The sequence below is a fragment of the Mustela nivalis genome, assembly GCF_964662115.1.
Source record: "Mustela nivalis genome assembly, chromosome: 10".
NCBI lineage: Eukaryota > Metazoa > Chordata > Mammalia > Carnivora > Mustelidae > Mustela > Mustela nivalis.
The window spans coordinates 109,970,559-109,995,598 of NC_139029.1; the positions used below are offsets into that span (position 1 = coordinate 109,970,559).

Sequence of the window (25,040 nt, forward strand, 5' to 3'; positions counted from 1 at the left end):
CAACAGGGATGGCAAGAGTCCTTTTTAAAAGAAATGTGCGATCCGATTGAAAAATAAGGGAAGTGTGAATACAGGAAGATGCAAATACAGTGATACTTGCTGAATCCAGAATGCTGCTCCCAATTCCTTATGCACTGACGTCCTGGCTTCTCCTTGAGTCTGCCCCTTGCTCTCAGCTCTGTCGGCTCCTTGTACAGGAGATCTGTTGCAATTCTCTCGGTTCCTCCAATACTCACCCTGTGTGGTTGCTGTCCCTCTCCTTCCACCTTGTCCTGTGTTCTAGGCTTTGCCACTTCTTGTTTCTCTGCCTGGAACACTTCCCACACACATCTCTTCTCTTTCTACTCAGCATTCAGGTCTCAGTTGGGTAGGCAAATCTGTGGAGCCATCACGAGTCCCTAAATCGTATTAGACCCTTTGGATACATAGTCCTTTAGAACTGTCTACCTCCCTCTTAGAATGACTCCCTTCGCTATAATTTGTGACTTGATTAACTACATCCCCACTAGCCTATAAACTCCAGGAGGGCAGAGCTGATGCCTTAGAGGCCACAGAGTGCCTGGCACACACTGTGCTCAAGCACTATTGGCTGAAAGAATAAATTCAAAATGCATCCCAGAACCAGGAGATAAGGGGGAAATAGTAGCCACATAACAGTCACAGGTTATATTGTGCATTTAATTCATTCATGGGCAAGTCTTTCTCTTTTTTTCTCTTAATCTATACCCATTTTGAGTAACCTCTGAACCCACAGCATATAATTAGCAGCAGATTGAAAGAGGAAAGAGGAGGGTGCCTGGGTGGCTCATTTGGTTAAGCAACTGCCTTCGGCTCAGCTCTTGCTGCACAGGGAGTCTGCTTCTCCCTCTGACCTCCCCTCTCTCACTGTCTTTCTCTCAAATAGATAAATTATATATATATATATATATATATATATATATATATATATATATTTTTTTTTTTTTTTTTTTTTAAGAGGAAAGAGGAGCTTTTGAAGCAAGAGCACTGATAACATTGAAAATTCACACAGATCAGGGTGCCTGGGTGGCTCAATTCTTTAAGCATCTGCCTTTGGCTCAGGTCATGATCCCAAGGTCCTACGATGGAGCCCCACGTCTGGCTCCCTGCTCTGTGGAGAATCTGTTTCTCCCTCTTACCCTTCCCCTGCTCATTCTCTCTCAAATAAATAAATAAATCTTTTTTAAAAGAGAGAAAATTCACATGGATCAAAAGAGGGGACTAGGAAAACAAAAAAGGAGACAAATGAAAACTAGCTTTTGTGGCCGTATAGAACAGGAGCACCTAGTATTAACCATGTATATTCTAGACTTTGGTGTCCTTGCTGTTTTCCTGTACAATTAAGTTCACAGTGTTTCCTCTAAGTAAGGAAACAACTGGTTAAGTGATGGCACCTTAAATGTGTGAAACATTTTTGGATTTATGAAACATTTCACCTGTATTGCTTTACTTGAGCCTGTGAGGTAGGCAAGTGGGGAAAGTGACCACTCACAGATGGCAGATGCAGCCTTAGAGAGAAGTGATTTATCCAAAGTTATACTCTACAGCTCAGTCTAGGTATTAATGACCCAGTCGTGGTCTTCCCACTATATATAATCCACAGGAAATTAATAATACCTTTTTTAAAAAAAGATTTTATTTATTTATTTGACAGACAGAGATCACAAGTAGGTGGAGAGGCAGGCAGAGAGAGAGAGGAGGAAGCAGGCTCCCTGGTGAGCAGAGAGCCCGATGTGGGGCTTGATCCCGGGACTCTGGGACCATGACCTGAGCTGAAGGCAGAGGCTTCAACCCACTGAGCCACCCAGGCACCCCTTAAATGAAAATGTTTAATTAGATAAACTTAACTGGATAATTGTATAAATTTCAGTTATCTGGAACAATATGCAGAAGGGAACATTCCTAGGCTTCTGTTTAGCTGAAATTGCATCATGGTTAAGATCAGTACTCGCAAATCATTTCAGGGAGAGAGAGTTCAGTGTCATTTGAAGCAGTCAGGCAAGACTTCAACCTGACATAGCTGGAAGTAGTTCACATCTTTGATGCTTTTATTCCTTCCTCCATGCACCAAATGCCAGGCATCATGACTAGGTGCTGGAAATACAAAGGTAAAAGACAAGCTTCCTGTCTTTACACTGAATGGTAAAAAACTATGGAAAATCCAAATGGAAGTATCCAGTAAGCAGTTGTAAAAGTGAGTTTAGAGCTTAGGAGAAAGACCCAGGTTGAATAGGTAGATTTTATGAGAAATACATAAGCCTTTGGGGGGTGCCTGGGTGGCTCAGTTGCTAAGCATCTGCCTTTGGCTCGGGTTGTAGTCCCAGGATCCTGGGATCGAGCCCCGCATCGGGTTCCCTGCTCAGCGGGGAGCCTGCTTCTCCCTCTCCCACTCCCACTGCTTCTGTTCCCTTTCTCGCTGTGTCTCGCTCTGTCAAATAAATAAAATCTTAAAAAAAAAAAAAAAGAAATACATAAGTCTTTTTTTTTTTTTTAAGATTTTATTTATTTATTTATTTATTTGAGAGAGCATGATCAGGGAGAAAGGCAAAGGGAGAGGGAGGGAGAGAATCTTGAGCAGACTCCATGCTGAGCATAGAGCACATCTTGTGGCTGATCTCACCACCCTGACATCATGACCTGAGCTGAAACCAAGAGTCTGACATTTAACTGACTGAGCCACCCAGGCACCCTGCATAGGTCACTATTGTAACATTTGGTGCGGGTTATCTTGACCAGTGAGAATGTGTAGAGCAAAAAGAGATGGCTAAGGACATGACCCTAGGGAACATCAACATTTAAGGAGAGTTCAGAGAAGGCTGAGAAAGAGAGGTCATACTAACAGAAGTGAAGTCATTCATTCATTTAAAAAATACAAATTAGGGCACCTGGGTGGCACAGTCGGTTAGGTGTCTGATTCTTGGTTTCCACTCAGGTCATGATATCAGGGTTGTGAGATTGAGACCCACCTCAGCTCTGGGCACAACGCTGAGTCAGCTTGAGATTCTCTCCTCCCTCTGCTCCTCCCACTTATGCTCTGATTCTAATCTACAGTGAGTAAATAAATATTTTTTAAAATGTTTTTAATTAAAAATATATATTTATTAAGTTCTTAGTTTCTGTCAAGAGGAACTACCCAGGAGCCAAAAGAGCATTTCAAGGAAGGAGGGGTTACTGGGGTAATGGCCATAAAGAAGGCAAAAGGATAAAGACAGAAGAGCTGTTCACTGAATGTGACAGGGAGGTCATTAACAGCCTTGATGGGAACAATCTCAGTGGATTAATAGGGATAAAAAAGAAGATGATTGAGAAGTGAATGAGAATAGGGAAATGGGTACAAAGAGTATAGGTGGCTATGTAGTTCAGCTGTGAAGGGAAGAAAGAAACCGAGTGATAGTTAATTACAGACAAGGATCAAGGGAAAGTTGAGAATTTTTTTTTTAAGTACACGAAATCCTTGAGCATGTGTAGATACTGAGGGGAAAATGTCAGTAGGAAAAAGAAAGGTTAAAAATGAAGGAGAGGGGGCGCCTGGGTGGCTCAGTGGGTTAAGCCGCTGCCTTCGGCTCGGGTCATGATCTCGGGGTCCTGGGATCGAGTCCCGCATCGGGCTCTCTGCTCAGCAGGGAGCCTGCTTCCTCCTCTCTCTCTCTCTGCCTACTTGTAATCTCTCTCTGTCAAATAAATAAATAAAATCTTTAAAAAAAAAAAAATGAAGGAGAGGGGTGCCTGGTTAGCTCAGTGGGTTAAGCCTCTGCCTTCAGCTCAGGTCATGGTCTTGGGGTCCTGGGATCAAGCCCCGCATGGGGAATCTCTGCTTGGCAGGGAACCAGCTTCCCACTCCCCCTCTGCCTGCCTCTCTGCCTACTTGTGATCTCTCTCTCAAATAAATAAAGAAAATCTGGAAAAAAAAAATTAAGGAGAAAGGGGCACCTGGGTGGCTCAGTTAAGCACCTGACTTTTGCTTCGGCTCAGGTCGGGCTCTCAGGATCCTGAGCTCGAGCCCTGAGTAGGGCTCAGGCTGAGGTCTGCTTGTCCCTCTCCCTCCACTCTTCCCCTGCACCTGCTCTCTCTCAAATAAATAAATAAAAATCTTTTATTATTATTTTTTAAAGATTTATTTATTTATTTGACACACAAAGAGACACAGTTAGAGAGGGAACACAAGCTGGGGGAATGGGAGAGGGAGAAGCAGGCTTCCCACAGAGCAGGGAACCCAATGTGGCAATCGATCCCAGGACCCTGGGATCATGACCTGAGCTGAAGGCAGACGCTTAACGACTGAGCCACCCAGGCACCCCAAAAATCTTTTTTTTTTTAAATGAAGGAGAAAGGATTTGAAGACATGTGGAATAAGGCCCCAAAGTAGGAGATGGGACAGATTTAGGCGACCAATGTGTTAATTGTGAACACCTGCTATGTGTCAGGCACTGTACTAAGTGCAAAATGCAAAGAGAGACAAGCAACACAGCCTACCTAGGCCCTGTGTGCACAGAGCTGATGGTAACGTGGGAAGGTGAACATTAGGCAACATGGGTGCCTCATTTACTGGGATGATAGAGATGCGAGGATGCAGCTAAGTGCATCTGGAGAGGGCCCAAAGTGGTTGGTGGAATTCTCACATTACTACTGTTTTCTCTGAAGATGCATGTGGGTTCTGCTGAGACAAGGGAAGAAACTTGAGGAATGAGGTGGAAGTTTGAAATAACTACTTTTAAGGATTGGGAGAGGGTGATTTTCTAAGCTTAGAGACCCTGAATTTATTAAAGTCTCCAATCTGTGGGACTGTGGGATTTTTCTCCATAAGACATTGAGGAGTAGAACAGAGTCATTTGGATTTGTCCTTTGAAGGGGTTCATCCATTTCTTTCCATACCCAGTGCCGCTGTCCTTACCTGACTGCCTCTGTCCCCATATCCTCAAACACCCTATTTTCTTGCTAGTAGGTTTCCTTGTCTTCTTGCTAAAATAAAGCATTTTGACAGATAATAACATTATTTGAGAACTTTAAATAACATCCTATTCCTGTCATATTATTTTAACTTACTCACCTCAGTGTTCCAGGCCTTCCACAATTTGTCTCCCTTTTCCCTTTCCTCTGCTTGTAACTAGTGTCTTTCTTATATTACTCATACCCAGCCTTTTGCTATCCATGCTTCAAGTTCATTGCTTACCAAGTACAAACTTTTGTTTAAGCTGTGTTACTCTTTGGAACATTTTCTCCTTTCTTTTGCACCAAGCCAACTCCCACCAAAATTCTCCCATCCCCATGATAAAATGTATCCAACATCTTTCCTTGCAGTAATCATGAAAAAGATTTATAGTTTATTCTTCATTTAGAAATCATACTCAACCCTTCTTTCTTTCTTCCTTTCTTGAGACTTGGTATTGCATTTTAATCATTTAGTGCATATAAGTTTTATTTTAATTCAAATAGATGGCCCCCGCCCCGAGATTTTATTTTTGGATTGCCTGGCTGGCTAGGTTAGTAGAGCATGCGACTCTTGATCTCAGGGTCATGAGTTCAAGCCCCACACTGGGTGTGCAGCCTACTTAAATAATAAAAATAATTAATTAATTAAAAACAAAGTTCTCTTTTTTAAAAGATTTTACTTATTTATTTGCACACACAAAAGAGAGAGAGCGAGAAAGCATGAGCAGGGAGGAGATGGAGAAGCAAGGAGTTCAATGCAGGGCTTGATCCCAGGACCCTAGGATCATGACCCGAGCCAGGTGCCCCAAAAGATTTTATTTTTAAGTAATCTCTACATTCAATATGAGGCTTAAACCCACAACCACAAGAGTCACATGTTCTGCCTATTGAGCAAGCCAAGCACCCCAATGGCCATTTTGTTTATTTTTTCTTACCATCGAGATTTCATTTTTTTAAAAGATTTTACTTATTTGAGAGAGAAAGAGCAAGGACAAGCAGGAGGGGGGCAGAGGGAGAGGGAGAAGCAGACTCCCTGCTGAGCAGGTAGCCTGACAAAGGCTCCATCCCAGGGCCCCAAGACCAGGAGTCAAAAGCCCCAAGATTTTGAGCCAAAGTCAAACACTTAACTGACTGAGCCACCCAGGCACCCCTTTCTGTGTTTGTTTCTATAAGTTAGTGGAATAGCTGCTACTCTTAAACTTAAAGGGATGGACTTATGTATGGTCATCATTTGTATAGACTATGTGTCTGCTGACTTATGCTGGCTGGCTGGCTAGAGTTGTGGCTGTCATGGGCTGGTGGTCTTGGGGCACTCCTTCTTGGGGCTGCCCTGGTGGGAGAGTGGATGGTCATTTTTTTAAAGACTGGGACCACATCCCACAGTGGATTGTACCTGAAGTAAGTGCTTAATACTTATTGGATGGAACTGAGATTTTAGTTGGGCCCTAAAATTTTAAATAAATTACACCTCAATCTCCATTCACTAATGTATTTAATGAGCATATAGTTGATTACCCAAGTCCTTGCTAAGAGCTGGGGAGATTTCTTTCAACCTCCAAGTGCCTCTATATTTTGAGCTGTCTTTCTCCCAAAACCTCTTTACAACCTTTAAAACACTGAATTGCCTTGGACCCAAGACCCTCTGTAATTAGCCTTGTGTAAGTATTGTTCTATTGTTTCTGATTAGTCTCACTATTTCACCTGGTCTTCCATCTCCAAGTCTGTGTGTGTGTGCGCGTGTGCGCGTGTGTGTGTGCGTGTGTGTTTATATTTCTTGGTTACTTGCTGTGAGGCTTAGCCCAGTCAGCGATGCTACCCATCCTGATCTCAGTTCAGTAAAGACTGGCCATAAGTAGCAAACCCTTGCCCCTCCTCTCTTCCAGTCCAGAGACTAGTATGTAGGAGGAGGGGAAAGGAGGTGCCCACACAGATAAAACTATCCAAGAATGCCAATATCTCCCAGGCCACCCACTATCCTGGGAATTTTGAGAACGTCTTTTGTCCCAGCCCCCACGCAGGGAAAAATCTAAGGAGGCAATACCAAGGTGGGAGCCAAGCAGTGTTGTCTGAAGTAGTCTCATTCTCCCTCCCTGCTGACCGTCCCAGAATCAAAGGGTCTTTATGGAGGGTGGAGATGGAGAAGGAGCTGTTTTGCTGTCTGAAGAATCTCCAGGGCCCTCTAAAGGAAGATGGAACAACACTAATCCTGTATCTGGGGGCCAGTCAGGCTATGTGGGGTTGGGACAACTGGTCACTTTCCCTCTTTGGAGTCTCCACCTTACTCCTCTTTCTGTGTGATTCTCTGAGTCAGTTTGTCCCAATCTCCACATCTCACTTTTGGCTTGAGCCCCACTCACCTGTCCTCTTCCATCAACCAACAGCCTGATTGCCAGCGACCCTGGCTTCCTGGCTCCCTAGTTCCTGGCCTAGTGGCCCAAGCCCATGCTGCTCTGACAGGGTTAGAGGGGAGGAGATGATGGGGACAAGAAAAACCTCCTGGTGACATCTACTTTTCCTTTCCCAGGCCTCAAGCCCTCAAGTGTATGCTAGGCCTCCCTTATTGGGGTCATGATGAATACAGGGAGGAGGCCTGTGGGGAGACATAGGAGGTTGAAGCAAAAACAGTAGAGAGGAGGGACAGAGGGTTGGGGCAGAGTAGAGGTGGAGGGGGGAGACTCTCAAAGCGGAAGCAGGATAGCCAAAGCCCCTGGGGAGAAAGGAGGGGGGGAAAGTCGCACGGCTCTGACACCTCAGCCCAGCCGAGGTCTCCGGGTTTTTCGTCTGTCGCTCCTTCCAGCTTCTCTTCCTCCCTCTCTTGTGAGATTTCTTCCCGAGGCCTCTCCATTTTAAAGCATGTGATCCCCTCCGTCCGAGTCTTAGCGACGGTCCTCGGGTCTCTCCATCTCGCGCCTGGCTTGGGTCTCAGGCTGAGCCTCCCGGCCTGGCCCTCTCGGTGGGCGGTGCTTCTCACGCCCCGCCCCCAAGAAGGACTACTGGTGGAGAGGTGTCGAGAAGGCGGTGTCCAGACAGCTTCTGAGAGTCGGACTGGTTGCGGTGACCCAGAGGCGGGCCGGAGGCGGGGCCAGTAGGAAGGCGGGCGGGGCGGCTGGGGCCGGGCCCAGAGCCCCGGGCGGTCGCATTGTTTTCCTGCGCCGAGCCGCGGCGGGAGTGGGGGCTGCAACTGCGACCCAGGACTCGCCCGACCCGACTGCGCCCGCGAGGTCGGATCCGAGCTCCATCCCATTCGGACGCTCGTCACGTCTCGCCAGAGCCCCAATCACGGATTACGAACTCGGCGCGGTGCGGGGCCGCTGCCCGCCCGCTGCGATCTTGGTCCCGCTGACCCGGATCTCGGGGCAAGTACCCCGGAGCGGGGATGGGGTTGCAGGGAGGCGAGGAGGACCCGGGGCGCCGCAGGCTGGGGACAGCCTTCCGAAGTGCGAGAGGGACCCGGGAGGGTGCCAGCGCGCTGTGTGCTTGCCTGACGGAGAGGGTCAGCGGAGTTGGGGTGCACGGAGGGAGGAGGGGACCGTGGCCGAACCCCGTCAATGCACTGCTGGGCGCAGGGTCCGGGCGCCTCTTCCCAGCAGGTTTCTCCGAGCTGCGTCCATTGCGTTGGGGAGCGCGAAGGGCGATTATTTAAGGCGCGCACCGTACAGAGGGTGGAAAATCTGGTCCCTTGACTCCCCAGCAGGAAAACTAAGGTTCTGAGACCCGCGGAGAACTGGACCCTCTCGAGGTCCCTGCAGGGATGGGAAGGGGGACGCGTCGTTCGGACTTTGGTGTGACGCCTGCACCTCTGTCCTTGTGCAAACGGGAGTCTGAGCACCACTCAGGTAGTTGGCTTGGGCAGAGTGGGGGAAGGGGGGCCCCCCCAGAGAAACAACAGTCCCCGTGCTCTCCTCCTTCCTTCACCCCACTCGCGCCGGTGCTTTGTTAGACCGGGATCTCCGAAGGAGAAGAGCCTGGCTGGCGACTGCACCTTGAGCCCGAGGACTCCGCTCAGCGCTGGTCCCAGGCCTGCCCTCCTCGGTTCCTAGCCTCTGGCCCTGTTTCTCTGGCCTCGGAGACCCGCCTCCGCTCCTCAATCGCTGCTCCCATCCCCACTCTGTCTGCGCCCGCAGGCCCCTCCAGCCCCTCCTCCCGCTAACGTGGCTCTGGGACCCGGTCCCGGCCCAGACTCTGCTACCCGCCCCTCTTGGAGCCCCAGATCCAGTAAAGGGGAGACTCGTCGAGCCCCTGGCCCTGGGCCCACCTTATGCCAGGGTCTAGACACCTGGTTATCCTCGTTGGGGGCTGGGTAGGAAGGAGGGTAGGTTAGGAGCCAGGGGCTGGGGGTGGGGGAAATGTCTTGGAGAAGGGAAGGCGCCTTCAGCCTGTTCCTCGAGGATTCTCCGAGCGCCCCTCATCCCTTCTACGTCTCCTCTCCTCCCCCAGAGGAAGGTGGACTGGGGTGGGCAACCAGCCTGAGAGCTTCCTGCTATTGTCCCCAGCCCAGTCTCCCCTTCTCCATCCCTTCCCCAGCCTCCCCCAAGACTCTGCTTATGACTCTGGCTATGACCTGGCCACTCCTCAGAGGTGGCTGCAAGGGCCAGGAGGAGAGAGAAGGGCTCTTTCCTCTCCCAGCAAAGGGAAGACCTTGGAGGGGGAGATAGAGACAGCCAGCACCCGCCCCCCCCCCCAATTTTCCTCAGACGGGGGATATTATGCAGCTGGGGTTGGTCCCAGCGGAGTAAGCCTTTCCCCAGGCCTGGAGTGGGATGGGGACTGCTTAGATACTGCTTCTCCAAAAACAGATATGGGAAGCCCTCTTAAAGATATATTATACTTAAGTCTAGAGGGCCAATGCAAAGGCCAACCAAGTGTTTTCAGAGGCTGGACTAATCCAGTCTAAGTTGGGGGGGTGGGGTGCAGAGACATTGGGTGGGAGAGAGGCAGGACCTGCTCTCTCATGGAAGAAGAAAGGGGCTGGGGGTGCTTGCTATCAGAGCATTTTGCCTAGAAATGAAGAGCATGTAAATGAGATGCAAATTAGCCTCTATTGTCCCCAGCTAGGGCGCTTTTGCGAAGAAGCCTGCTGGATTCTGAGGGTTTTAATGTGGAAGTGGTCATCCTGCCCCCACAAACTGTCCCAGTCAACCTTTTCCCCAGGACTGGTCGAGCAATTCCAGGAGCTTCTGGCTAGGAGCCAGCCCCGGCCCCTGCCCTCACACTTTAGGCACAAAGCGGCCAGCACCTTTGCAGTCAAGCTTAATGTCAACTCCCCCTCCCACCCCCTCCCACACACACTCTTCCAGGGCAGCACGTCCTCAACCCTGGCCTCAGTAGACTTCTGAATTTTCACATTTTCTTTTAAGGGATGTGGTAAAGAGGTGTAGCTAAGCCTCTTCCCTCCTGTCCCTTCTTCCATCAGGTCAGAGGTCTCCTATCCCCCTCAAACCCCCACAGGAGTCATCACTCCAGGTAAGGAAAGGGCAGCAGCTCCTGAGGGCAGGAGATCGAAGCTGGCATGGCCTGGGAACAGGAAGAGGGTCTGGCTGTTCTCCCCACTTGCCAGAGACCAAAGTTGTTTCCTGAGTGAAGATACCAGTTGCCCAGGGCAACTTGGAGGGGGAGGATAGGAGACAGGCTGTGTCCCTTTCTCTTCCCTTGGGACCAACAGCATCCGGAAACATGGCGGGGTGGGGGGGTGGGGGGGTTGTGTGCGCAGTTAGGGAGGCTTGGCCTTTCAGCACCAGGGGGTCATTAGTTAGCAGATGACTGCTCTGTCCCTGCGGGGGAGGGGGGGTCATCATTAGGTGTTCCTACCCCTGCCCCTCCTCCAGCCCTCTTGGGACCCCATCTGACGTCAGCCTCCCCACCAGTGACGCTGAACTGGGGGTGGGGTACACTTGGGTCCTGGCTTCAAGAGTGGAATTGGGGAGACGGAATGGGCTGGTCCTGGAAGCCCAGGGTCGCTCCTTTAGGGGACACGGCAGGATGAGCACGTAAGGATGGGTGAAGAATAGCAGTCTGTTACAGCAAGAAAGGATTCTCACCCTTCCTGCCCTGATTTTGGAGCGGTTGAGCCCCTCACTCCAGTTCTAGGGGAAGGAGGGCAGGAAGCTGGTGTACACCTCCCACGGGGTTCCACCTGGGTCAGCTGGGGGTGGGCCATGGTGCTGATTGGTGGGAAGGAAGGCTGTCTCCCGTCCCTTCGACCATATCCATCTTTTCCTGGACTTTGGGCTACCGTTGCCTGCCTGTCGTTGAATTATTTATATTTCCATTTTGAGGCAGCCCGAAGAGGGAAGGAAGGGAGAGAGGGACATACATATGCAGCCGTTTCTCCTCACCAGGACAGCCAGTTCCCTGCCGGGTTCCTCGTAGGGGGTTGGTTCTCCTCTTCCTCGGCAAGTGTGAGCACTGGTTCTTCGGAGCCAGGAGGGAACCGGGGGCTAGAGAAGCTGGGAGGGGGCACAGTGGTCGGGCAGACAGCTGCAGCCAGAGCTAAATTTAGCCTCTGATCTGGCTTTGATGCAGATTCATTTTTGGCTAAGGCAGCCCCCCACCACCACTCTCCTCCCCACCCAGCTTCTCCCCAGCAATGGGAAGATCCCTTGAACCATGAACTTAGACCAGGATGGTGACCCCTAGGTTTCCTCCTCCAACTCTGTTCTTCCTCACCCCTATCGAGGGTGATAGCTTCCTCGCAGCTGCCTCTGCCTGGGCACAGTGCCTGCAGGGCTCCCAGGGTGCCGCAGGGGTCTGTGAGGGAGGGGGAGGCAGACATAGTGCCCTCTTCCTCCTCCCAGTGCCAAGGAGTCACTATTTATAATTTTAAGCCTTTGGTGTCTAATTATAACTGAGAAGGGGTTAGCAAGGGAGGGGGCCAGGAGGTGTCACCTACTGAATGTCCCAGGCCCAGTCAGGAGAGAAGAGAGGAGGCTGAGTGAGAAGGCTTGGAAGGGGAGCGGGTGTGTCCTGTCCTTACCTGGGGTCACGCCTGCAGGCCTCACACTAGCCAGTCTGGGCCAGTTGGAGAGAGAAACGCCCTGAGTGACAGTGACAGCTGGCTTGGACCGACGCAGTGCCAGAGAAAGGGTTGTTTCCCCCAGCCCACAGGGTCTTCTGGGGATAAATCAGGAGAGCAGCCTGCCAGTGTTAAGGGTGAAGGATTCAGCCCCGTCCCCACTCTTCTCTGTCTCCTTCCAGGGCTGGCATATGGGTGAGGGGGTACCCCCTGGGGCCTGAGCTGCCCCGCACAGGATGCCCCGTGCCCCCCACTTCATGCCTTTGCTGCTTCTGCTGCTGTTGCTCTCACTTCCCCACACCCAGGCGGCCTTTCCCCAGGACCCCCTCCCTCTGCTGACCTCTGACCTGCAAGGTGAGTGACCTCGGCCCACCCCCCTGTTGTGTGAGCTCAGCACTCAAGACCCCAGCAAGGGAGGAGGGAGGGTGGGAGGTGAGGTACAGGAAGGTAGGCAGTGGACGGAAGTGGACGACAGAGAGGAGGGGGGCACTCAAGCCTGTCGCCCATCACTGCTGGGCCCACTTGCTGCACTCTGAGGCCACACTGTTGCACAGGGGTTGACAACACAGACCCAGCTAGGGGCTTGACAACCCAGCCGGACCACATACTTTAGCTGGTTTGAATCCCTGCCCAGCTGCTTGGGAGCTGCAGGACCTCGGTTGAGGTGGTTCACCTTTCTTTGCCTCGGTCTCCTCATTTGCAGAATGAAGATAACAGATAGTGTTCTCCCTTATTAGAGTTATTTAGGGATTAAGTGAGGGCATCCTCGGAAAGGGCCGAGAACGCTGTCTGGCACACACTCAGTGTTTTCTGTGTGTTTGCTATTATTATTAGTTACACAATGAAGGCTTGGGGCTGGTTTGGTGATGCCCCCACACCTCTCACCTCCCTCTCCACCATCTGTGCCACAACTAAGCTGGGGTCCTGCTGTAAGGGAAACCATACACCCACTTTTTTTCTGAGAAGAAAAAACTTTATTTGCAAGTTCCTGTTGTATATGTAGGATTTTGAAAAACTCTAAGGATGAAAGAACCGCAGCTGGGTCCCTGGGAGTGAGGGTTGGGGGATAAGAGTAGCACTTTTGTGTGCCAGACGCTAGCCTAAGCACCTTGCAAATGCTAAGACATCAATCCCTGAACTCTGAGCTCCCTTGGAGCGCTGAAGATCTTGGTCGCCATGGTCAGGCCCATGGTCTGGCCTGTGGATGCCCTGTAGGTCAGGGGAGGCTGGAACCGGGAGGGCTGAGGTGGCCTCTGAAGAACCTTAAGGGCTGGGAGAAATGGAGTAAGTGCTCCAGACAGGACAGCATTCGATGTGGGAACTAGAGAGGAGCACTCGCCACACCGCCCACCCCCCTCACTGCCCCCTCCAGAAGGAACGGAGTTCAGCTTTAGAGTCAGACAGATCTGACTCGGAACCCCAGTAACCTGCCACTTCCAAGCTAATTGAGCTATGTGAATTCCTTAATGGCTCAAGGCCATAGGCTTCTCATCTGTAAAATGGGGCCACTATTAGTACTTCCTTCACAGAGCTGTATTTAAATTAGGCAATTCCAAGTACTAACAGGGTGGTTGGCAGAAGTTAAGTGCTCAGGGTGAGCAAGCATTATTTAATAGTTGTATTGATAGCTTTACCTCACAACTCACCTCGCTCTTCCATGACGTCCATGACTGAGGTTTGTCTTGTTGGGAAGGATACTGAGGAAGGAAAGTCTGGCTGGCCCTCATCCCCCACATCTCTGTGTATTCCAGGTACTTCCCCATTATCATCCTGGTTCCGGGGCCTGGAGGATGATGCTGTGGTTGCAGAACTTGGGCTGGACTTTCAGAAATTCCTGACCTTGAACCGGACCTTGCTAGTGGCTGCCCGGTAAACTGACCGTGGCACAGTTGTGGGGCCAACATGCATGCTCCTGAGCAGCCATGGGACCTGCTTGGCCACTGCAGTATCTTGCAGGGGACACATGCAGGTGTACAAGCCATGGGACATGGACATGCTTGGACCCAGGGCACAAATGCCAAGGCATGGAGTAAGGGGGAGGACAGAGGGCAGGAGGTCTGCACTGTTTGTTTCTGAGCTGCTGAGCCTGAGCAGGGTGGGCGCTAAGGAGTTCAGGTGGGGTGCCTTGCCTTGGCTCTGATCCCTCCTTACCTGTCTCTTCAGGGATCACGTTTTCTCCTTCGATCTTCAAGCTCAGGAAGAAGGAACAGGACTGGTGCCCAACAAGGTGAGGGGCGTGTGGGAGGAGGTGCAGGCTTGGAGATGAGGCTGGGAACGGTCTGGTGGGGATAAAGCAAGGAGGGACGAGGACTCCAAAAGGAGCCATAATGTGAGGGGACCTCCAGGTTGCCCCATGATGTTCCCTCCTTTACTTGTCTTCTCAGTATCTGACATGGCGGAGTCAAGACATGGAGAACTGTGCTGTACGGGGAAAGCTGACGGTGAGGAGTGGGATGAGAATTCTGAGGGGAGAATTTCCTGCCTCCAGGCTCTGTCCAAGTGGTCCTGCACTGTGCCCACTTTCCCACCCACTTCCATCTCAGGACACGGGGGAAATGTGCAGGAAAGGGAATGAATGATTTTCACCTTCCTTCCCAGAAAAGTGAGGCTCCAGCAGGCCCAAGAATTTGCCTGAGGTTGCGGGGCAGTGATTAGCTTACTTGGGACTTTACCCACATTGCTATGACTGGCTGCGGGGAGGTGGCCTAACGTCCTGGGCCCCCTGTCCCAATCGTAGGGACTCCTGTTGCTGACCTAGAATTTTGGGTTCTCTAGGACGAGTGCCACAACTACATTCGTGTTCTTGTTCCCTGGGACTCTCAGACACTCCTTGCCTGTGGAACGAATTCATTCAGCCCCGTGTGCCGCAGCTATGGGGTACAAAGGCGGAGGCGGGTGGCAGTGGGGTCAGGATGGGAGTGGGAAGAGAACCCAAGATGGGCGACCAGTTTGGTGGGGACGGGCCAGCCACGGTGGAGAATTGGGAGTGCCGGGCGCAAGGGTCCAGAAGGGGTGGGGGAAAGAGGCAAGGGGACATGAGGGAGTGGGCTGTGGAGCCAGACTCCAAGACCCCAAGGATTCCAAGAACCTGCTCCTTCTGCCTCCAGATAACTTCGCTGCAGCAGGAGGGTGAAGAGCTGAGTGGGCAGGCTCGATGCCCCTTTGATGCCACCCAGTCCAACGTGGCTGTCTTTGCAGGTGTGCACCTAGGCGTTTAAGAAACGGGCCTGTGGCAGGAGGGGGCTCTGACCTTAGCCTTTCTTCTGATTTGGTCTTTGCCCATGTTCCCGAGTGCAGGGTTGAGCTGGGGACAGGGTCAGGCTAAGGGAGACCCAAGCCTTGGGTTAGGCGACCCCAGAAGAGCCAGATCCTTGGGTCCTCACCTGACCCCACCCTACCCACCCCTCCAGAGGGCAGCCTTTACTCAGCCACGGCTGCGGACTTCCAGGCCAGTGATGCTGTAGTTTACAGAAGCCTCGGGCCTCAGCCCCCACTCCGCTCCGCCAAGTACGACTCCAAGTGGCTCAGAGGTCAGGGCTGGGCCTGGGGGATGTTGGCTGCTCGTGGGGAGGAGGTGCAGGGGAGGGACTGTGGCAGGGAGCGGGCAGATGGCCGCTGGTACGGTTCGTGTTTGCCAAGGCAAGAGGCTGCGTGGGGCCAGGTGTTTCTGAGCATATCATTCCGTTTCCCCTTTCAGAGCCATACTTTGTCCACGCCTTGGAGCATGGAGACCATGTCTACTTCTTTTTCCGGGAGGTCTCTGTGGAGGATGCCCGGCTGGGAAGGGTAAGGAGATGGGCCCCAGTGGGCGTAGCTAGAGAGTTCTGCTTGATCCTGAGAAGCCAGTCAGAGTCAGGGGAGAGCTGCTGAACCCCATGTCCACCCTACAATCCCCTGGACTCTGAGCCCCAACTTGGAGTTGCCCCCACATCCTGCTGTGTCCCTCATCCTTGACTCAGTCTGATCTACCACACTATACCCTTGCTTTGCTGTGGCCCTGGCATCTGTCCCTTGGTGCTCCCAGATACCCCCAACACCCGCATCCTGCCCCGCTGGCTCTGAGGCCCTCACTGTTCTCAGCATCCCCTGCTCTCCTCCCCCAGGTACAGTTCTCCCGAGTCGCCCGTGTGTGTAAGCGTGACATGGGTGGCTCGCCTCGGGCCTTGGACCGCCACTGGACATCATTCCTGAAGCTGAGGCTCAACTGCTCTGTCCCTGGGGACTCTACCTTCTATTTTGACGTCTTACAGGCCTTAACTGGGCCTGTGAACTTGTATGGCCGCTCCGCTCTCTTTGGGGTCTTCACCACCCAGACCAATAGGTTAGTACTAGACTAACCAATGTGGTCCAATCTGTCCTTGTCCCACCAGCGTCTAAGCTCCCCTCTCAAAGCCTCCTGTTGCCCCTACGTGGAGGTGAAACTCCCTTCAAAGCCAGCTTGCTGTTCTGACCTTCTTTCTCCCAGCATGGCCTCCAGGGGGCTGTCTCGATCTCTCAGGCTCCGCCCCCTAACATGGTACTTAAGGTTAGCTGGCGTCTTACTTGGGAGGACCGTGTGATCCCTTCCAACACCTAGCCCGCATCTTTTTCTGGCTCCTTCAGCATCCCTGGCTCTGCGGTCTGTGCCTTCTACCTGGATGATATCGAGCATGGGTTTGAGGGCAAGTTCAAGGAGCAGAGGAGTCTGGATGGGGCCTGGACACCTGTGTCTGAGGACAGGGTTCCCTCCCCCAGGTACCCAGGATGAGAGTGGTTTTTTGGGGGTTGGGGCAGAAGCAAGAAGCGAGTTCCAACATGGGATTATGAAGAGAGGGTCTGTGGGATTATGGGGAGAGGGCTCAGCGGGCTGGCATGGGACTGGTGAGCTGCAGAGAGGGGGGAAGCGGTAGTGTGAACGTCTGTGTAAAGGGAGAGAGCAAGGGTTACCGATCGTGTCTGAGAGCAGTTGGTCGGGGGCACAGAGCCTAACTGAGCCCTGGCTCCCTGTCCTAATGCTGCCCCTTCCCGTGTTCATCCCAGGCCAGGATCCTGTGCCGGAGTCGGTGTGGCTGCCTTGTTCCCCTCCTCTCGAGACCTACCTGATGAAGTTCTGACCTTCATCAAGGCTCACCCACTGCTGGACCCCGCTGTGCCACCAGCCACCCATCAGCCTCTGCTCACCCTCACCAGCAGGTAGCTAAAAGAACAACTGCTGACCAACCCCCATGCCCCAGCCACTCTCCTCTGACCTCACATGGGTCAGTCACATTGGTGAGAGGAGGGAGGGAGGGATGAAGGAACGTCTGGGAGGGGAGAAGGACCCAGGAGTGTGCACCAGGATACATGTACTGTCCTTGAGACACTCCGGATTCCACCAGTCGGGTGGCCCTGACTGAGGCCTGTCCCTCCAGGGCCCTACTGACCCAGTTAGCTGTGGATGGTAGGGCTGGTCCCTACAGGAACACCACAGTCCTGTTCCTGGGCTCCAACGATGGGACCGTGCTGAAGGTGCTGCCCCCGGGGGGGCCCTCGGGAGGACGTGAACCCATCCTGCTGGAGGAAATCAATGCCTACAGCCCCTCCAGGTGAGGCCTTGGTCTGGCAGTGCTCCCCGTCCCCCACCATCACCCTGCAGAGCAGGAATGGGAAGTGAGCTGGTAGACTGGGGTGTGGGGATGTGGTGGGGACTCCAACGCTGGCTTCCACGTGGCCGAAGCTATAGGCTAGAGGCTAGGTAGTGTGGTGGGGCAACACTGGGAGTTGTAGTCTTAGGCACCTCCCCACCTTCTGTTCTTTAACTGACCCAGGGAAAATGGAGCCTCCCCTGCCCCATCTCTGATTCCTTCCTGCCTCACCCTAGGTGCAGTGGGAAACGGGCCGCCCAAATGGCACGGCGGGTCATAGGGCTGGAGCTGGACACTGAAGGTCACAGGCTCTTTGTGGCTTTTTCTGGCTGCATCATCTACCTCCCTCTCAGCCGGTGTGCCCGGCACGGGGCCTGTCGGAGGTGAGAGGGGCCTGACCCCCCCAGGGCCAACAGGAGCCCGGGAACACAGGCGTGGGGGAAGGTGTGGCAGGGAAATGCAGGGTGTGGTTGGGAGGGAAGGGTGCGCTGGGCATTGTGCAGGTGGGCAGTGCCCAGGGCCTAGAACAGGCATTGGGACAGGGCAAGATGGGAACGTGGGGCCAGGGGCCTCCTGCAGGCCAGGGTGAGACCTGCAAGGGCAGGGCCATTGGATGGGATTAGAGCGGTGAGCCTCATATGACTCCGTTTCCCCAGGAGCTGCCTGGCTTCTCAGGACCCATACTGTGGATGGCACAGCTCCAGAGGCTGTGTGGATATCAGGGGACCTGGTGGGTAAGTGAGGGGCCCCCAAATCTCCCGAGGAGAAAGTTCTGTTTGCCCCACTCAAAGAAGCAGCTCAGGGCCAGGGTTGGGGGCTGGGGGCAAGATATGTAACCACCCTATGCTACCTCCGTCTCCTGCTAGGACTGATGTAGACCCCACTGGGAACCAGGAATTCACAGAGCACAGCGACTGCCAAGGTAAAGAGGGCTGGGACAGCCATAGCCATAGCTGCACAAGGCTGTGACGGCCATCAGCTACAGCCCAGGTGTGGGGCTTATGTACTTCTGTGGCAGTCGCCCCCTTCGGTTCCTCATGAAGCTACCACCCCGGCCCCCTCACCCCCCACCTCCATCGTCACTCTCTGCCTTCCTTCTTCATAGATGGAGCTACTGGGAGTCAGTCTGGCACAGGGGATTCTGCTTATGGTGAGTCTGCCTATCCCAACGCCATCTTCCCTTGCTCGGCCCCCACGCACCCACGTGTGTGCTCCGTGGCGACAGCAGACAGCTGCCCACACACACTGGGTCTCAGATGAGGGCCGGCATACTCCAAACAGCCCGCATAGAGCTCGGTGCTTGGCACACAGTAGGGTGCTTAATAAATAGTTTTTGAAAAAAATACATGAAAGAATGTCCTGCACGGTGAGCCTTTCCCCATGCCCAGAGGAAAGTAGAGGCTGGAGTTCTGGACCTTTGGGTTCCAAAGAGGGGGCAGGGGTGGGGAGGACCCACTGAATGGGTGTCAGAGGTAGAAAACAGGAGCCTCACTGGCTCTGACCTGGTCTCTGTCACCAGTGCTTCTGGGTCCTGGCCCTTCCCCTGAGACCCCCAGTCCCCCCAGTGATGCCCACCCCTGGCCCCAGTCTTCCACTCTTGGAGCTCACACTCAGGGTAAGGGGGCTGGCTGGGAGGGATAGGAGTGAAGCGTGGGGCTGGTGAGTCTTGAAGAATTCTAAGCCCCTCACTGACGCATTTGGTGCTCACTAATGCCTGTTTGGAGCTTCCTCTCCCCAGAGCTGGGCTGCTTAGACCCACTGCCTTCTGCACTGGCAGAGTTTGGAACTCGCTCTAGGCATGGCTACAGGGCCTGGAGCTGGGATGGGTACTCCCCAGGCCCAAGCTCTAGCCTGTGTGTGAGGTCTAGTGTGGTGGATTGACTGTGTGTGTTGAGCGCGGGGGTGGGGGGGGGTGCGGGGGTGTCTGTATCGTTATGAGGAAGGTCAGCCCGTGCTGGAGTGAGGCTGAGCAGCAGCAGCAGAGAGGTGAAACTCCAACTTGCCCTCCCATGCCCACCTACCTTGGCTGAGCCTCCCTCCTCCCCTCTCGGTCAGCAGGCGTGCGCCGGGACCTCCCCCCAGCCTCAGCCTCCCTCTCCGTCCCCATCCCACTCCTCCTGGCCTGTGCTGCTGCAGCCTTCGCCCTGGGCGCCTCAGTCTCTGGCCTCCTGGTCTCCTGCGCCTGTCGCCGAGCCCACAGACGTCGGAGCAAGGACGTCGAGACTCCGGGGCTCCCGCGCCCTCTCTCCCTTCGCAGCCTGGCCCGGCTGCACGGAGCGGGCCCAGAGCTGCCACCGTCCAAGGACGGAGACTCGGCGCAGCCGCCCCAGCTCTACACCACCTTCCTGCCTCCTCCCGACGGCGTAGCCCCGCCGGAGGTGGCCTGCCTGCCCACGCCGGAGTCCACGCCCGAGCTGCCCGTCAAGCATCTACGCCACGCTGGGGGGCCCTGGGAGTGGAACCAGAATGGGAACAACGCCAAGGAGGGCCCCGGCCGCGCGCGGGGCGGAAGCGCAGCGGGAGGGCCAGCACCTCGAGTCCTGGTGAGGCCACCACCGCCCGGCTGTCCGGGGCAGGCCGTGGAAGTCACCACCCTGGAAGAACTGCTGCGCTACCTGCACGGCCCACAGCCGTCCAGGAAGGGGGCCGAGCCCCCGGCCGTGGCAGCATTGACCTCGCGGGCGCTCCCACCAGAGCCCGTTCCCACCCCCGCCCCTTCCCTCTTTGCGGGCTCCAGCCTCCTCCCCCGGGAGTGCGGTCTGCCTCTAAGGCTGGACGTGCCACCCGAGGGGAAGTGTGCGGCGCCGTCCACCCGGCCCGCCCTCTCCGCCCCTGCTCCCCGGCTAGGGGTCGGAAGCAGTCGGAGGATGCCCTTCCCCACGCACCGGGCGCCCCCTGCCCTGCTCACTCGGGTCCCCTCGGGGGCGCCCTCCAGGTACTGCGGGGGTCCCGGGAGACATCTCCTGTACCTGGGCCGGCCGGAGGGGTATCGGGGCCGCGCTCTGAAGAGGGTAGACGTCGAGAAGACCCAGCTGCCCCCGAAGCCTCCCCTCGTCTCGCCCTCTTCCCAGCCGGCTGTCCCCAACGGCAGCCATTTTAACTTTTAAAAGGGAGCTGCGCCAAGTCCTCGGATGGCGCCCTTGAAGCCCGTGCCCTCAAAGGCCAAGAGCATGGACGCATCTCCAAGGACAGAGGCCCTCCCTCTCTCCGTGTTCCACACCTCCAGCCTTCCTGGACTCTTGAGAGTCTCCCGGGGTCCCAGCCCGCCTCGGGTTTATTTATTGACGTCTTTCTCCCTGTCCTCGAGAGAGGAGTGGGAGGTGAGAAGCTCGCTCCCTCAGTGAGCCAGCTTTTCGGGGGGAACTGGCGCACTCCCACTCCCCCCTCCCTCAGCCAAGCTGCCTTAACTCGCCCCTCCGGGCTTCCTCCATAGACTGGGCCGCGGGCGGGCCGCAGGGCGGATGGACAGACCGACGGGGCTGGGGCCGCGCGCGCGTTGTGTACAGAGTCCTCGGGCCTCCCGGGACGTGCCTCCTCCTACTGTGTAGGAGCCTCCGCTTCCCAATACAGCTGTGTCCCCGAGCCGTGCCTGACTTTCCTAGCGGAGGGGGCGGGGCGGGAACCGGTCCGTTAGCTAGGCGCCTCTGCCCCCGAATCTCTGCCTTCATCTTGGCCTTGCATTCTCTCCCGAGTAATTGGGATGGCTGCGGTCCCACGGGGGTTAATCAGGAAAGGTTTCCTGAAGGAGGCAAGCGAAGAAATGGTGTGTGGAGATGAACCAGGGCCCAGGAGACCCACGGCAGAATTTAGGTGGGGTAGGGAGGGCACCGGAGCACGTTTCTGGATCAAGGGTGTTTTCATAGCCTGTTCCATGGGGGTGGGGAAGGGTATTTTCTGAGAAATAAAATGAAGCTGCAGCGCAAGTGGTTTAAGTTTCACAACAGGAAATCTCGTCCTAAAGAATTTGGAGAGTGTAGGTCTTAGGATGGATAGGTTGCAAAGAACGGCAAAGGATTCGGCCCTGTTGGTGGTAGGGTCTAGCCTTGGTAGTTCCCTAAGGAGCAGTTAGTTCCCTTTCTCAGAGCGGGGGGGGGCGGGTGTAGGAGCGCGTGTTTCGTGTTTCCTTGCACGCATGCGTAACCTCTGGTCTCGGAGTCTCCGGCTGCGCTCCAGCCCCGCGCTGGGAGGATCAACTAGCGAGTGTCTGTTCTGTCGTTCTCTGGCTGGAGCTGGCTGAAGATACCTGTCTGTTATCCCGGGGACCAATGGGAGGGGCGGACAGGACCATCTGCCCCGCCCGCCACCTCGAGCTTAAGGACATTTAAAGCCTCACGCGGGCCGTGCCTGCTTTTGCGGATTTACAGGTCCGGGTGGTCATTTGGAGCCTTAGGTCGCCATCGCACTGGCGCCGCCTGGAGGCCGCCCTAAGCCCCGCAGCTAAGGAAGCCTTGGCAGTCCCCTTTCCCCGTTCGCCATAGGCCTGCCTTGAGTAAGAAACCCCTGAAAACAATTTGGAGAAGGACCGTGATTGTGTCTAGCTCCGCCCTTTATTTCCTGTAATCCTGACAAGTCAGAACTTTGCCCTAAGCCTCAATGTCCTCATCTGAAAAATGGGGTTTTTTGAGAGGCTCAAGTAATTATAATGTATGTAAAAATGTTTTTAAAGGAGAAAGCATGGTACCTTGTGAGATGATGATGCCTCCAAACCCATGCTTAGACGTCCTAACTTTGCGCTCTTCTACCAAGCAATCTGTTTCTTTTTGTAACCTTAGGATCTTCACTTACAGGTTTTACCCTCAAGATGTTTTTTAAAATCGCCCTCTGAACTTTCCTCACACCTTGTTCTGCCTCTGCTTGGGGCTTGTTTCCCCAGGTTGGAGAGGTCCTTTAGGTCTTAGTTTCCCCTCTTTGGATGTCTTACTTAAACCAAGATGCTTTAAAACCGTCGCTAGTTTCCTAGATAGTGAAGGAGAGCAGGGAAGGAGTGGAGCAATTCTCCAATCACCTAATTTCATTATCCTCTTCAAACCAAGGTGTTGAAGTCAGAACAAAGAAAAATGTTAGGGCTGCTGCTGTTCTTGGCCTTCTGAGGGACAAGTCTCACAAATACTTCAGTTCTTGCCCTGAAGGTGGTCACAACAAAGGGGTAAATGATCTTTACGTTGTTTTGTTGTTGTTTTAAAGATTTTATTTATTTATTTTACAGAGAGAGACAGCCAGAAAGGGAACAAAGCAGGGGGAGTGGGCGAGGGAGAAGCAGGCTTCCCGCTGAGCAGGGAGCCCAATGTGGGGCTTGATCCCAGGGCAGGACTCTCGGGATCCTGATGGATCCTGACCTGAGCGGAAGGCAGACGCCTAATGACTGAGCCATCCAGGCGCCCCATCTTTACGTTTAAATATAGACTCAAAAGAGAAGTTAATCTTTTAACTTGGTGCAGGCAACAGCAATTTACAGGGTAAAGTCCTTGTTTCATTTTAATCAAGAAGGGTGATTATTTACAAAGTATAGTGACTTCTCTAGCCAAGGGAGCCTAAGCTGGACTCAGAACCTTCTCAGTTCTAGCGAAAGCAGCTATGTTGCAGTGAGAGCAACAGTCCTTGGACTCTGCCACTTAATAGTTCTGTGTGGGACTAACTTCTCTGTGCCTCGATTTCTTTTGTAAAGCATGTAAAGGATCTATGCCAACAGGAGGTCATAAAGCACCATATAAATATATAGGTTTAAATTAAGCGCTTTGTAGGAAAAGGTTATTTGCCCAAAATAAAGTAGACTGCTATGAAGTACGCAATTCAATAATACTCATGAAATATCTCATCCTGGTAGAGAGTAGTGAATAATAAACGAAGGGAATGAATTCAAAGAAATTATTGTCCCTGACAACAGAGGGATAAACATGACTCCTTAATTTAAGGATACTTAAATAGTTAAGGATACTGTCGATACTTTTTTTTTTTTTTAAATTAGGGTATTAGCTCAAACTTTGTCTTTAGAAAAACCTGCGTGTGCCAACAAGAGGATAAAGTCCTCACCCTTAGGGATTTCTAAGCTGATTTCTCAGAGGCATCCTGGGAGGTTATGGAGAAACCAGGGCCCCAGTGGGCAGAGTCCATCAGCTTGTGTAAGACTTTAGGGATCTGAAACACAGAAGGTTCCACAGCCACAAAGCTTGAAAAGCTGTTTAGCATCTTGGGTTCTTTGGGAGGTAAGTCACAGGGGCCAGAGCTATTATTGTCTCTCAGATTTATGTCTCCTTGATGCCACTACCCAACACTTGGGAACCACACAGGTATGAGTCACTTTCTGCTACTTAATCCAGTAGCTGACCTTCACATATGTTGACTCATAAGAATTTAAGGTTACATATATGAGAGTAAGGTTGAAATACATGGATAAAGTAAAAAGCCTAGGAATCCAAAAGACTGCCTACTTTACCACATGTATTAAGGTCCCAAGAGGAAAACAGACAACATGCTCAAAATAATGAAGGGCTGATTTTAAAAAGTGTGGGCAAAGGACAGGTCAGTAACTGGAGGTGAGTAAGAGCCTTAGGCCTGAAAAGACAAAGGGAGTTAGCGGGTATTTGGAACTGGAAGGAAAGGCTGCACTGAGAGGAGCAGTGACCTTTAATCAAAGGATACCTGAGAAATCCATATACTGATTCCAGTTTTTTCTCTCCCTCCTCTCCTTCCAGAGGCCCCTGTTGGTGGAATCAAAGTAGAAGCCAAAGTGCAGGGAGCCCATTGATGAACTTCATGCAGGTTAGTTCCCAGGATAGAGAAAAAGATATAAAGGGAGGAGTATGATCTGGAAGGAAAGACAGAAGCTATCCAACATACCTAGAGCTGAAGACTGCATCCATTTTCTGCAAGAGGGCTTATCTTTGACTCTCCTTGCTCAAGTATTGCTGTTCAGCAACTTTGTGGAGATGCCTCCTGAATCAGTTTTGGAGCAAAACTGACTTTAAGGAGTTTGCAAAAAAGCTGCTTGAAGTTACATCACTGTAGTTTCTTTTTTTTTTTTTTTAAGATTTTATTTATTTATTTGACAGAGAGAAATCACAAGTAGTCGGAGAGGCAGGCAGAGAGAGAGAGGGGGAAGCAGGCTCCCTGCCCAGCAGAGAGCCCGATGCGGGACTCGATCCCAGGACCCTGAGATCATGACCTGAGCCGAAGGCAGCGGCTTAACCCACTGAGCCACCCAGGCGCCCCACATCACTGTAGTTTCTTAACCTGCCCAAAGTCAAGTAAGATCATATTCCAATGAAAGGACAAACTACAGCAGAACACCAAAAACTATGTAGAAACTGTAGTTTTAGAAAGAACAATTTTTTTTTTTTTTTTTTTTAAGATGAGGGGCTCTGGGTAGTCACAACCTGTTTTTTGTTTTTGTCTTTAATCTATAGTCTGAAGATAATACATACCTTGCAAGATAGGTATGTTAGTGTATATTTGAAATGCCTAGCTCAATGCCAGACATG

The 25,040-nt window shown here is 52.9% G+C and overlaps 1 protein-coding gene across 7 annotated transcripts; it reads left to right on the top strand.

Moving 5' to 3' along the window:
- The first annotated feature begins 8,031 nt into the window (after positions 1–8,031).
- Positions 8,032–21,144, top strand: SEMA6C (semaphorin 6C). Of its 7 annotated transcripts, XM_082686693.1 has the most exons (20): positions 8,035–8,303; positions 10,361–10,410; positions 12,142–12,313; positions 13,711–13,828; positions 14,123–14,186; positions 14,344–14,400; positions 14,735–14,836; positions 15,067–15,157; positions 15,370–15,489; positions 15,657–15,745; positions 16,063–16,280; positions 16,562–16,693; positions 16,979–17,131; positions 17,350–17,523; positions 17,799–17,945; positions 18,219–18,296; positions 18,429–18,484; positions 18,668–18,712; positions 19,082–19,177; positions 19,621–21,138. In XM_082686693.1, exons 3-20 carry the CDS (start codon positions 12,196–12,198, stop codon positions 20,667–20,669), a joined length of 2,907 nt encoding a protein of 968 aa, XP_082542819.1. In that variant the 5' UTR covers positions 8,035–8,303; positions 10,361–10,410; positions 12,142–12,195; the 3' UTR covers positions 20,670–21,138. The 7 variants fall into 7 exon arrangements, with proteins under 7 accessions (XP_082542814.1, XP_082542816.1, XP_082542819.1 ...); XM_082686691.1 differs by lacking the exon at positions 19,082–19,177 and having other exon boundaries at positions 8,048–8,303; positions 19,699–21,144; XM_082686687.1 differs by lacking the exon at positions 19,082–19,177 and having other exon boundaries at positions 8,056–8,303; positions 19,618–21,144.
- The last annotated feature ends 3,896 nt before the right edge of the window (positions 21,145–25,040 follow it).